This window comes from Rhinichthys klamathensis, unplaced genomic scaffold (assembly GCF_029890125.1).
Source record: "Rhinichthys klamathensis goyatoka isolate OS25496 unplaced genomic scaffold, OSU_Roscu_1.1 h1tg000270l_1, whole genome shotgun sequence".
NCBI classification, from domain to species: Eukaryota; Metazoa; Chordata; class Actinopteri; order Cypriniformes; family Leuciscidae; genus Rhinichthys; species Rhinichthys klamathensis.
The window spans coordinates 604,747-617,694 of NW_026606790.1; the positions used below are offsets into that span (position 1 = coordinate 604,747).

The 12,948-nt window shown below is 38.1% G+C and overlaps 1 protein-coding gene across 1 annotated transcript; it reads right to left on the bottom strand.

Moving 5' to 3' along the window:
* Positions 1-7,837: 7,837 nt before the first annotated feature.
* Positions 7,838-11,810, bottom strand: barhl1b (BarH-like homeobox 1b). The gene is made up of 3 exons (XM_056268258.1): positions 11,108-11,810; positions 9,351-9,573; positions 7,838-8,255 (listed from the first exon to the last, which is right to left on the bottom strand). Exons 1-3 carry the CDS (start codon positions 11,559-11,561, stop codon positions 7,964-7,966), a joined length of 969 nt encoding a protein of 322 aa, XP_056124233.1. The 5' UTR covers positions 11,562-11,810; the 3' UTR covers positions 7,838-7,963.
* Between the last annotated feature and the right edge of the window lie 1,138 nt (positions 11,811-12,948).

The following is a 12,948-nucleotide window of genomic DNA, read 5'->3' on the forward strand; positions in this document are numbered from 1 at the left end:
CACACCCTCAGTGTTGTGGGAGGTTGAACACTCAGTCTTGGCACACTCAGGTCAGTGGAGATCTGCCTCTGTGCTGGATCAAAGAGAGCTGAGTCTGTGTCACACTCTCCAGCCATGATACTAATGCCACAGTCCTGGCAAACACAATGCTTCTCTCCCATCTCCCATCTCCCACTGTTTCTGTGTTTACTCTTTCACTCTCTCTACCTCAATACCTCACATATATTAAACAGTTTTTCCTTGTAATTAGAAGGAAATAACAGTAAGAAAAGTTGTAATTCAGTAATTTTACATATTGCAGTTATTGATTTATATCTAAATGTGTAGCTGGTCTTTTTTTTTTATTTACATTTTTGGTCATTTTTATATTTAATCATGACATTTATCTGTAGACTTGAAAAAAGTTGTAGTTGCACTGTAAAAAAGTTGCTGCCATCATTTTTTAAGTAATTTCAACTTAAATGATATATATATATATATCATGATGGTTCATGTCATGATACATAATTAATATATATATATACAGTAAGTATGCACTATATATATATATATATATGTGTGTGTGTGTTTGTGCATATATATATATATATATATATATATATATATAATTCATCATTATATTTATCTGTAAACTTGAAAATAGTGTAAATCTGGTAAAAGTTTGCACTGTAAAAAAAGAAGCTGCCGCCTTAAATTTTTAGGTACAATCAACTTGGATGATTAAGTCATTTCAACTTAAATTATATATATATAGCCTATATATATATATATATATATATATCATGATAAATAATTAATATATATATACAGTAAGTGTGCATAAAATGAATGCATAAAATGAATGAGGAACGTGAAACGCATCGGATGCATTGGCCATTGTGCTGCTCTCTCGATACAAATCAAATCAGCAACAAGCCTGAAGTCAGAGAGTCAGTCTCGGTCCCCTTTCATGTGTCTGTTTTTCTTCTGCTGGGGTGTGAGAGGCTCTTGTTTTATGTCATGTATTGTGCCGAAGTCTGTGGGACTCCAAAGGAACTTGCACCTGTGTGAGGAGAAGCTGTGAACCCATCAAACCGACAGGGAGCTTTGTGAAGACAGGCATTAAGCAGACTGCACCCACAGCACACGTCACGCCCCGTTAGGAGAAGCAGAACGCACTAAAGAGGTTAAACTGCAGCGCCTGGCACAGGCAATTTTATTGATAACCATTTGAAGCCTTTTTTCCCCCACCCGTCTCCGAGCCTTACGTGCCATCTCGCTTTTCCATCTTTATTTCATTTGCCACTCTCAACTGACTTCAAATGTGGGAAGCCTCTCGCTCCGCCAGAAGCCGCCGTTGCCTGTTTCTCACTGTCTCAGCCATGAAAATCAGCATTCTGATCTGGCAGACAATCGTCTGCAAATTCCCACATCTCTCTGATGTATGTAAATATTTATAATATCAGGTTCTCTGATGATCAAATGTACGTTTGTTAATAGTAAACTCAAGCTAGTGGCTTTCCCCCTATTGTCAGACAGAATGTTACTGTTTTTTTCTAACCGTGGTTGACTTGTTGGAAAAGGAGTCATTGTCAGTTTGTGTTAGCTTGGCTAATCTGCTTTCCTTTCTATCTTTTTGTCTCCCAATTGGTCAGGCACTCCATCATTTCCTTGTTAGCCTCTGGTCCCTGCCCTGGCCTGAAGTCATCGCTCAGTTAGGCAGCTGCCAGGCCAGCCCTGAGGGTCCCAGTGGTGAGTGAAGGAGTCAAGGGTTGGTCACCGGATGTAGTGTCCATTCCTTCTACTCCCATGTCCAATTAGGAGCTATTTGAAACAAATAAATATCTCTCGCCATGTCCTTCTTGTGCACCACTTCTCTCCATACAGCCCAGAGATGATTTTGGTCACTCTTCAGGTTGTACGTTGATATGTACCTGAAAGTATTTTGCTATAAAAAAATAAAAAAAAAGAAGTAAATGAATGGAAATAGACTTGAAGAGCAGGTGCGATGTCTGTGTGACTCTTCCCTGTGAGCTTTCCCGCAGACTGCCACTGGCAGCCCTGTTAAAGTCTCTGAGTAAGTGTTAAACAAACCCTGACTCAACATCTTTATCACATCTTTTACTGCATTTCTCTATTCATTGCCTTTATTTTATTTTTTTTAAACATTTTATATATATATACACTGTATATATGTGTGTGTAAATTTGTTTTATAGACATAAATATTGTATATAGATATATTTATAAATGTAATATTATTTTTATATTGTCATTTATATATATATATATATATATTATGTTATATATATATATATATATATATCAATTTTGTTAAATTTGGTTTATTTTATATTATTTTCTGTTTTTATTTAGTATGATATATATATACATTTATTAATAATTATCTAATTACATATATATTAAAATTTCAAGTTCATCTCACAATCCTTACATCTGTATTCTGCACAATAACACAAAAGACAAGAAAAGATACCAAAACAAATAAAAACACATTGCCCACCCACCCACCCCTCCCCTTGCCCCCTTCCTCCCTTCCTTCCTCCCTCCCTTCCTCCTCAGAAACCCAAAATGCATTCTCCTGCCAGCCTTCACACGGAAGGGTGTTAAAAATACATGTATACCCTTCCTCATCCTTTATTCATACCTATTCCTTCCTTTATGTTTATGAGACTCGGGGGCTCACCGGGTCCACCGTTCTGACCCAGGGGTTGACAAAGGTTCTCCAGAAACTTCCTCTTTCTCAAACCTAATCCACTTTAAATGAGCCCAAACACAGAATAACTACTTCATATGTACATGTTGGAGTTGTGACAGTGTTACAGTAGTCGAAATCCACGAGGCTTTATTAGTAAAGAGACCAACAATATTAATTATTAAACATGTTATTTTTAATATTCTAATGCATAATAGACATCTTTGACAAATGCCAACTGAATGTTGAACCGAGTTGTAATAAACTTTAGTGCTGCTGTTAAAATATGTATTTATCCACAGGGCTGTTTTTCTCCCAGCCATTGGGTGGCAGTATAGAGCATGGGGGTGATGGAGAGAGATGTTGTTGGTGCCCTTTGCTAGGCCTGGGGGTGGATGTTGTTAGCGCTGTCTACATCCGCAGGGTAGCGAACACTCCCATGGGACAGTTCTCCGCTTGTTCACTCATGTGTGTGATAGAACAGTGCAGGCAGGGGGTTACCGGCTCTACGACAGTCCACCCTTATTGATTAGATAATCAGCCTGTCACCTAATACCAGTGTTCTTTACATTGTCCCCTGCTGGGACGAACATGACTGTTATTGCTGACAGCAGGGGATTCCTGCAACAAGCACCTTTTATGTCCACTATTCTTTTCTATCACTCTTTCCTGCTTCTTCCTCTCTCGGACTATGGGAAGAGTGTTTTCATTATTTGCCAAGATTGGTATGTCAATCCTTTTGCCCCTGACCCGAGTTTAGAAATGCTTTGGGTTTTATTGGAGGAATGATTACTGAGTTATCTTGCAACCTCACTCGGAGGCCTTTATACCTCCACCCTTAGTATACCTTCAGGCAAGGATTGGATTTGATACCCAGGACAGTACCTTGGGAACCGCTCGCTGTCTACTTTCTATCTCTTTCTATTGTTTCGCTGTACCCCCCATTTCCTAAATGTGTCTGAGTGTTGCTTATTCAGTTTTCTTTTTTTTTTTCAGCATTTCCCCTTGTCTCTCTGACCAACTAAGTTTATGCAGAGGACAAATGTGAGTAGGGTAACACAGTGACAGTGTCCCGACCACCTTCCCCTGAGGGTCACGGGTGTCGTGACCCTGCAGCAGGTGCCGCTGATCTCCTTGCCCAATCGCTGTCCCAGTTTCCCAGATCTCTTTCCACACCTGAACTATGATTATGAAGATGTAACATAAAGTGCAATCATGATTACTATATCATTACATATAATATTCTTTTAAATTAAATTAAACATTTGAGTGAATGGAAATAAAATGTAAACACCAAGCTAATATTATATTTTGGCTATAAATAACTACCGTTTACAAGCTTCTAATTGTAACTGTCTTTTTTAGAGAAACGCTTTAGAGATGTTTCCATATATATACTTAATAATTATTTATAATAATAAATAATAAAAATAGCAATAACATAATATATATATATATATATATATATATATATATATATATATATATATATATATATATATATATATATATATATATTTATTATTATAAATAATTATTAAGTTAATACATTTTAATTAAATGTAGAGGTTTGTTTTAATGTCCAGAAAAGAGACATAGATAAATAGAAAAGGATGCACATGTTCATTTTTCTTATAGCCTATTGAATTTCAGAAAAGCTACGTGACAAAAAATGGCAATCGTCAAAAAAAAAACATGGGAAAAAGACAGTCGCCCAAATCACGATGCAAATTGCACTTTGATTGACTCTTAATTTCATCTGAAGGCTGTTTTGTTTGGTTTTTATTCTGAGTCAATGAGCTTAATCAGAGTCACTGATCCTGCGGCTCTAAGCCCTCCGTGTTGTGTTTTTGTTTGTCGGGAGATCAGCGAGACTCTATCCGCACTTCATTAACCCTGAGCCGGGGACAATCCTCAGTAAGAGCCGAGGGATTTACCACTATCCTTTCACATGCAAAAATCTCTGCGTCTATTAACAAGACGGAGGAGCTTTTCTTGAAATCAGCTGCGCACTTCGCAAGAATAACCCTTTTCATAAATATTGAGGGGGGTCATCAGCCTCCTTTGGATCATGTGCAGATCCATGTGATAATTTAAATGTTCTATCTGAGTTGGTCTTTTTTTTTTTTTTGCTGAACATTTTATTTGAATCTCTTGTATTTTATATTATTATTGCAATTATTGTATTAATATTATTGCCATTATTGCCTCTTTTTGATGGTTTTGCAATATTTTACGCAAAATAAGCATGCCAAAAATAACTTTGAAATTGTGCTTTTTTTGTTGCTAATTTCTCAACCTCAATAACAAACATTTAGTGAAATGATGTTGAAAATGTTTTCTTTCTCCTTGAGTGATTCGTGGGCAGGAGCCCCGCAGAATGACATGTGCTATGCGAAAGTTTGCTGCAGGAGCCCGACTGATCACCACGTTATCGACGTTCAATTAAAAGCTATTAAGGTCTTTTGTCTGCTCGTTAATTTCCCATTCAGTCGCCCTGTCAGCAGCCCCTAAACCCTGAGCTCTATGGACCGGTCTCATGGTTGGGTTAAAGTCAGTCTTAGGCTCACGGAGGGGGGATGAAGGGGGGGTCCCGTCATGCCGCTGACCAGATGTCCCCTTGCTGATCCGAGCCGCAGTCAGCACTGCCCGGTGACCAGCTGTTGGGAGCGTTTGGCAAAGAGCAGCAAACTAACACTCTCAAGAAAGGCTATGGAAAGAATCCATTTCCAAATGGGATCATTTAGGGCACTTAAACAATTACACACTTAGGTGACCATTAATATTTCATCCACATATTGTTTATGAAAACTAAATGAAACGACAAGGTGATGCTGTTATAAGAGTGCAAAGAAGTCTGTCACTTTACTCTTGTAGACACAAGACAATGGAGGCTGACAAGTGTTGAGTGTGTGCGTGAGAGAGAGCGAGATGCCCAATGCCCAATCTCTTCAGTATTTCCCTTTTTATCATGCTGCCATTAAAAGGAACATCGTTTAAAATGGTATTGAAATTGGCTCATATGATTCATGATCAAAATTATATTTAACCCATCAATAAGAGGTAGTCGCGTCTAACTTTAAAATATGAAGGTAGAATTAAGTTCCCTAAATCTCCAGGCGTTTCTGAAAGGTTAGGTTGGTGAACGTGCGCTTACTTGGGTGCGACATTCTTATTAACTTTTTTTTTTGTGGTATAGGTTCGACAAATTAAATCCACGATGCTAACCAAATAGTGTGGGGTTTGAGCAAAATGTCTGACAGTCATGTTTAAAATTATTCAAACACATTTGCCAGTAATAGAGTTCTCTGAGTTCGAATTTTATGATATTGCTATCACTGGCGTTGTTTACGTTTATTTTCATAAGCAAACTTTTCCTTTTCATTAAATTACTATGTAAAAATCCAGATACATTTCAAAAGCAATGACTTGAAGTTGACGTAGGCTAAGCAGTGCAACTAATATGCGTATTTTATTGGTTTTACTTTTTGTGTGTGTGTGTTTCATGCTGAGACTTAGTCCTTTATAACTTTCAAAATTAAAACCCAATTTATGCTATTCAAGATAAACATGAAGTCTTTGGAGGTCTTTCAGGTATGGAGGTACACATAAATCATTATTTTAATGACTATTTATTCCATTTATTCTATCCTCCAAAATATAAAATGTATAAAATTAAATAAATTATCAAATTATAATTTTGTGTTGGCACTTGGTATACATCATATGTAATATTTTATTATGGAATTAGCTACTTCAAAGATTGTTACTGAAATAGTTTAGAGTTATTATTCAGGTAGTTAAAAAATAAGAATAATTATAGAATGCATTTGTTTTTGTTTTTATTTTATTTCACGTAGAACTTCATTGGTCGCAGCACATTTTATGTTCATAATGACACATACAATGGTTGCAAGTTCTTTTCCTTGTTGCAAAGTGCAGTGGTAAGTTTTGCAATATGATTTTTCTTAATTCATACACTTTTATGTGGCAGTGTTCAGGTCTGGCACGCGCATTATGCACCGGCATACCTTTTATATTGGCTGTTGGTTTAGTGTAATTGAATTGTCTGTGAGAACACGAGTGTGTGTTTATCCAGTATTGGTATAGGCTACCTCCACATTCTCAGTCAGTGGTAAATTAATGAAAGATCTTTATTAGCACATTTATAAAAGTAATTCTCCTTGCGTAAAGACCACCTTCCCCCGCACATCCAGCAGGTTTAAGAGTTTTCCAGAAGTTCACACCGCTAAGCACACGGGGGCACGAACGAAAATCATTTGGGATTACGAGAATCATTACTTCACAAATCATTATTCTCAATATACAGCTTCACCAAAAGAATGACAAGATATTTCAACGGTTTTATACAGAGTTATTGCACAATGCCTGGGCGAACACTTCATTTCCTTGAAGTCTTATTGATCACAAAGTGATCTGAAACGAGGACTTGGCGTTTTCCCATCAACATCAAAGTGATACTGCTGGCAGTTGTGCAGGATTACAGAAACGAAAAAAGCAGCACAAAAATAATCGATTGATAATCGATTAATAATCCATATCGTCCAATCCACCTGCTTGTTCTGTTTAGGTATGGAACTCCGTATACCATTTAACTGTTTGTCAAATAGCAAATTGATACTTCTTCATTTAAGTTGCTTTTTCATTTTGTAGAGACGTTTTGATTTCTAATGTGCTGCTCACGTCAATCTCACCTGTTAACGTAAGGCTTGGAAATATGATACAAAAAGAGAAAATTCGAGATTTGTCTTTCAACATAAAACAAAATATTCTTATTTACACTTCTTTTCCTATGTACATTTTAGAGTGTCACTACAAAGCCCAGGATTTATTAACGATCTCAGGATAATTAAATATGAATCTACCATTTAAATATTCTTTGCGCCAGGGATTCACCAACAATTCACATTTGTATTATTGGCTAGATAAAGTAATAATAATAATTTGTTAAACGAAGCGTCCCTGTAAGTAGGCATGTCCCGCTCTTGTTGCGTTCAGTAGACTCAGTGTTTGTATTTGTTTTCTCCAGATTTAAGCTTTAGGGTAAACCAAAACATATAAGTAAAAAAAAAAAATACGAAAATAAATAATTAAATAATGTTGAAAAAATGTCTCTAACCACTTTTTGTGTCTCAGCTTGTTTTTGTGGCTTTGTAATATATTTCGAATATTTTGTCACCAATAAAATTGTTCTTTAATGGTGGAGTTCAGAGCTGCCATGTATTGCACCGAGTCCGAATCGCGGCGTTCATCGCGGTGGCGTCGGTCTGGACAGCACACCGGAGAGGGGGGGCAGAGGCGGCGGCTCGTTGGCGCCCTGGAGACCGTGCAGGAGAATGCGGGGAACGAGAGGGCGCTGTAGCGCCGGCGGGGGCGCCGAGGGTCCCCTGTATAAGTACAGCGCTGCTCCAGGGTCCAGATTCGACACCAGGCTTTGAGGGTAGAAATACGGCGAGGGGAACATCCTTTGCAGCGCAGAATAATTTCCAGCCTCCGCTAACAATTCCAGTCCGACCGCCGTTTGCCTCTTCCACTTCGTCCTTTTTTTCCAAGAGGAAAGAGAATAATGTCAGTATAGAAAAAAATGATTCAGTGACTAGTGTTTTATATACTCATACAAATATGTGACAATAGAAAAGAAATATCACCGTATTGCACTACTATTCCCAAGCGAAACACAAAACCCAGAGTTCAGAGAAATAAAAACTGAATCCTCTGTGATTTATCTCCTATTTCTAAGTATCTGTATGAATATCAATTTTAACGACACAATTCAACGTTAAGGAGAGAAAGGACAAAAAAAGAAAAGAAAACAGAGTCTTTTACATCTAAAATGTTAATAAAAGTGAAATTAGATTAAATGCCTCTCCATATGAGGGACATAAGTGCTGAGAGTTATGGGAAAGTTTCTTACCTTAAACACAATTAATGTGAATTAAATGTCAAAAGTATTTGGACATTTAATTCACATTAATTGTGTATATAAGGTAAAAAGCAGGCATCAAAAGACACATATTTTAGTAATTAGTTTTAACAATAATTAGTCATTTTATCTAGTCGAGGACGCATGCATCGACTAAACGTTCTATCTGTATATTTCAAATCTATTCGCTTGGCACGAAATTAGATGCTGCGAGAATGGGAAAATGTGCAAACAAACCACTTGTAGATGTTCAATATATCTATTGATGTATTTTGATTGTTACTGTAATGTTCTCCTCTTTTTGCGAATTTTATTATTGGTTCCATTTTGTAGTTCTTACTAAAGCTATAAAATAAGAATGACAGTTAGAGCCTCTTCAAACATGAAAAAGTTAGAATTAGAATATTTTATTCTAATATGTTTAAATGTTAAAAATGTGGATATTAATTCTGCAGCATTTCCTTTCGTTTTAGTGGAGAAAAACTGAAGCAACGACGTCACCTGACATGTATTATTGTTTTTGGCAGGAGACTCCACAATCAAAGGGAAAATAATATGATATAGGCCTAGAAGCACATTTTTGTCAATACGAGAAAATTACCTAGACATTGATATCAGAATAATTACAATTTTATTTCTGCAGCCTATTATTTGAATGTTTCTGGGATGGATGTGTGCATGTATTTCTGTTTCCAGCTGACCACATGCTCACCTCCTGTTCTGGTACCAGGTTTTGACCTGCGTGTCGGTCAGGTTGAGAGATGCTGCCAGCTCCATTCTGTCCTGCACACTCAGGTACTTCTGACGCTCAAAACTGCGCTCCAGCTGGGCGAGCTGATGGTCAGTGAAGGCGGTCCGCGCTTTCCGAGGCTTCTTCAGGCGAACCTGCGGGCTGTCTCTGCTGCTCGAGATCTCCCTGTCGCCCTCCTCTTTCACTAAAAACATCACATATAACGGAAGGGCATTGATTAATCCACTTTAACACGAGTTAGTTAGCCAGCCCATGTGTTTCACTATTGACAAGTCGTTATGGTGTCAAAGGTTTCCACACATCCTATGCTAAACCCTTGATGTTCTCGTGCGTGCCTGTAATTCTTTCAAGCAGTTTTCAGATTTTATTTTCAGAATTTGAATACACGAGGTCTGTGATATTTAATTTACCAATATCTCCTATCGAAACTCTTTTCTCTCTGAACCCAGAAAGAGAGGGACACGACGCGAGAGACCTTGCCAGTCGAGTAGTTGAGTCGTATCTCAAGGAGCACAATAATCCGGCTAATTGAGCCACAAGGGATGGAAACCTTTCAACCGAGACCGGAGAAACTTCACAGGGACGGGGATAAGAGCGAAATAAAGAGCGGACCGACCCCGTGCGTTACAAATCTGATTAGCACTGGGACAAATTGCATCAAATCCCTGAAATATAAGGGCAAAAATCAAAGAGGCGCGCACACTCTTTACAAGCGCTCTGGAGATGGAATGGCTTTGATTTGGAGAGCATTAATTTTGATCACCGCGCCTATAGACTTGCCAAGCTAATAATTTCATGATGTGAGAGTAGAAATATATTTGGAATCATAGCTGAAGGTTTAGGAGAATAGATGATACCCATCATGCCCTACTTCCACAAAGAGAGCAAGATTGTGATAACACTTTAACAAAATTATCAGAATCAGTAGCGGCAACACCAGTCAATAGGCCAAATACATGAACACCAACAATCATAAACAAGTGCAAATCATAATGCTCATATAACAAAATAAAAATATAATAACAATGATATTATTTGTAATAGTAATACTATTAAATAGTAATAAAAAAAAACTTCTAGACATTGAAATTATGGCATATTCCTACATTTATCAATATAGTGTTGGCCTTTGTGTTTGCATCATGGAATCAACCTTATGTCACAGGAAACGCTCTTTCACTCTGTTTTTCCTCAGATGTAATTTCACCTGGACAAATCCTTAATTAATCTTGCTGATGATGTTTCTTTGTTCACCTTCCTTTCCCCTGCTCCTCACAATAAGCTTTAAACTAATAAGCACGTTAAAATGTGCAATAACATACACTTGCAACATAAACAAAATTGAATGCACTGAAGCCACAAAAATCTATTCAATATTTTTGCACTATGCATTTATTTCAGTAAATATATTTTATATGAATATTACGATAGTTGCTTGTAAATGTTTTTTGAAAAGGAGGATTATGTCGTGCTTTCTATCTATCTATCATATAGCCTAATCTGCTTTTTTATAGCAAAACTGGCTATAATTGAACGAATGAAATGAATAAAAGAATCATGAACATTATTTTTATTTCTACCCCTAAATTACTTTAAAAACATAGCCAAGGATAGTCAGCAAGCCAGCCTGCTTGACCTCTTTGCTATATAAATATGTCAAGTTATAATTCATGTTACTATTAAAATAGCCTTAAAAAACGAGCAGTTATTTTTTTTACCTTTGTATTCACTGTCTGACGATGAGTTACTGTGGATCTTTTCAATGAAGTCGTCTGCGATTTTAGATGCCAGTCTCCCTGTCTCCTGTGTCGGCTGGCCGTTACTGGAGTATGGGGCACACGCCGCTAAGGGTTTACAGTCAGCCAGAATATCTCTTATTAAGAAGGATGAAGTGACAGTCCGAGGTTGAGATCCAGCAGAGATCGGGCCGTGCTGTAAATGGGACGCGAGCACGAGCGGGTGACCCTGTCTCTGCGCCGCATCCTCACCGCACTCCCGCCTCGGAGACGGAGGAGAAGAACAACCGCTCTCTAAGTCTGACCTGGGGCTGAACTCCAGCGGGGATCGGCATTCCCCTACCAAACTGTCCCCCTTCGCGATGACTGGGCTTCCTGGCCTGTGAGATAGCAGGGAGTCGATTCCAAAACTGGAGCCGTTGGTGGACGCTTCCATCTCCACACTGCTGCTTGCGTGAAGCTTCTGTTCAGATTATCATCTGTATTCAACCAAGTTCTGCGTGAATGGCGCTCGATTTAATAGCGATCTATCCAGGAGAAAAATCCAAAGCGGAATCGGAAATGAGAAATATTCATCCCCTGTTTGAAAAAAACAACAACTTTCTTCTTCCTTGAGGACTTTTAGTTTAAGTTTAAAAAGAAAAAGGAGGTTTCTTGAGGAGGTTCTGTATGAAGTACACAGACCCTGCCTCCAATTTTTTTTTCCTCACTCACTCCTTTAAAAAAAAAAAAAAAATCGATACAGCCTAAATATACTCTAGGCTGGAAAATTTAATTATTTTTTTTCAATCCCGGTATTTTTCGAAGACGCGAGACGCATCGATGGTGGCTTTGAATTATTTATCAAATTATTTCGAAAAGCTGTTCTGAAGTAACAGTGTTAGTGTAAAACCACAAGGTAGCCTACTTAGAGGGCGCGCGCATTTCAGCACCACGGACAGAAGCAAAGCGGCAGCAACTAGAGCCTCGCGCTATTGAGCATCTGAAATTTTCATCAGTTCAAAGGCAGTTCGTTGAGGCGAGTTGTAGAGTGGAATCCGGATGGAAAAGGCAAGAGCATTCTGTGCCAGCGCAGGTGATGCAATGCGAAATCGTTGGACGGTAGAGCGCAGGGAAAAATGCTGCGAGAAGACAGAAGCACAAATGAGGTAATGCAGGTTAAATACACACATTGGGGAACGGAAAGTCAGATAAAGCCTAACAAATGAACTTGTGCACAACTCAGTGGCTAGGTTTTTAAGAGCACCCCTTCCACGTGAGTCCCCAGCGACTCGCTTCCATTGGTTAGGAGGTGTTTTGGGGTGTTGACTGGCTCGGCAAGATGAAACTGGACCCCCCCACGCCCAATAAACCCCTCCCCACAGGTCGCCCACTTTGATTAAAAGAGACACTGAATTCATTAGGAGACTGGGATCCAACTGTTTACAGGCAATTTTCAACACTGTTTGCTCTCATTACATCATTGATGAGCCTTATAATGGGGTTATTATAAGGAGTGGGGAGGTTCTTTCTCTCCTCTGCTCATAGCGCGCGTGCAGTCACGTCTTGACCACTTTTTCACAATTCCCATTTTTCTTATATAATTCCCTTATAGTTTCTACTAAAAGTTGAATTTAAGCATTGATGTTATTTAATTCTAATTATAATATTTGAAGACACTTCTAACATAAAATTGTGGCCTGAAGGCATCTAGATTTCTTTTTTAAAAAGCCAATGACGTGACGCTCACATTCTTATTCAAAAATACACAAAGAAATCCAATTCATACCCGAAATGACATAAACACATTTGTTGTGTTTTTTTCAGTTTCTATATTAAAGTCA

Excerpts from the sequence above, each read along its gene's own strand:
- barhl1b (XM_056268258.1), bottom strand. The coding sequence starts at position 11,561 with ATGGAAGCGTCCACCAACGGCTCCAGTTTTGGAATCGACTCCCTGCTA. Across the intron at positions 9,574-11,107 it reads GTCAGACAGTGAATACAAAG|TGAAAGAGGAGGGCGACAGG; the intron begins GTAAAAAAAATA and ends TGATGTTTTTAG. Across the intron at positions 8,256-9,350 it reads ACCTGGTACCAGAACAGGAG|GACGAAGTGGAAGAGGCAAA; the intron begins GTGAGCATGTGG and ends TTGGAAAAAAAG.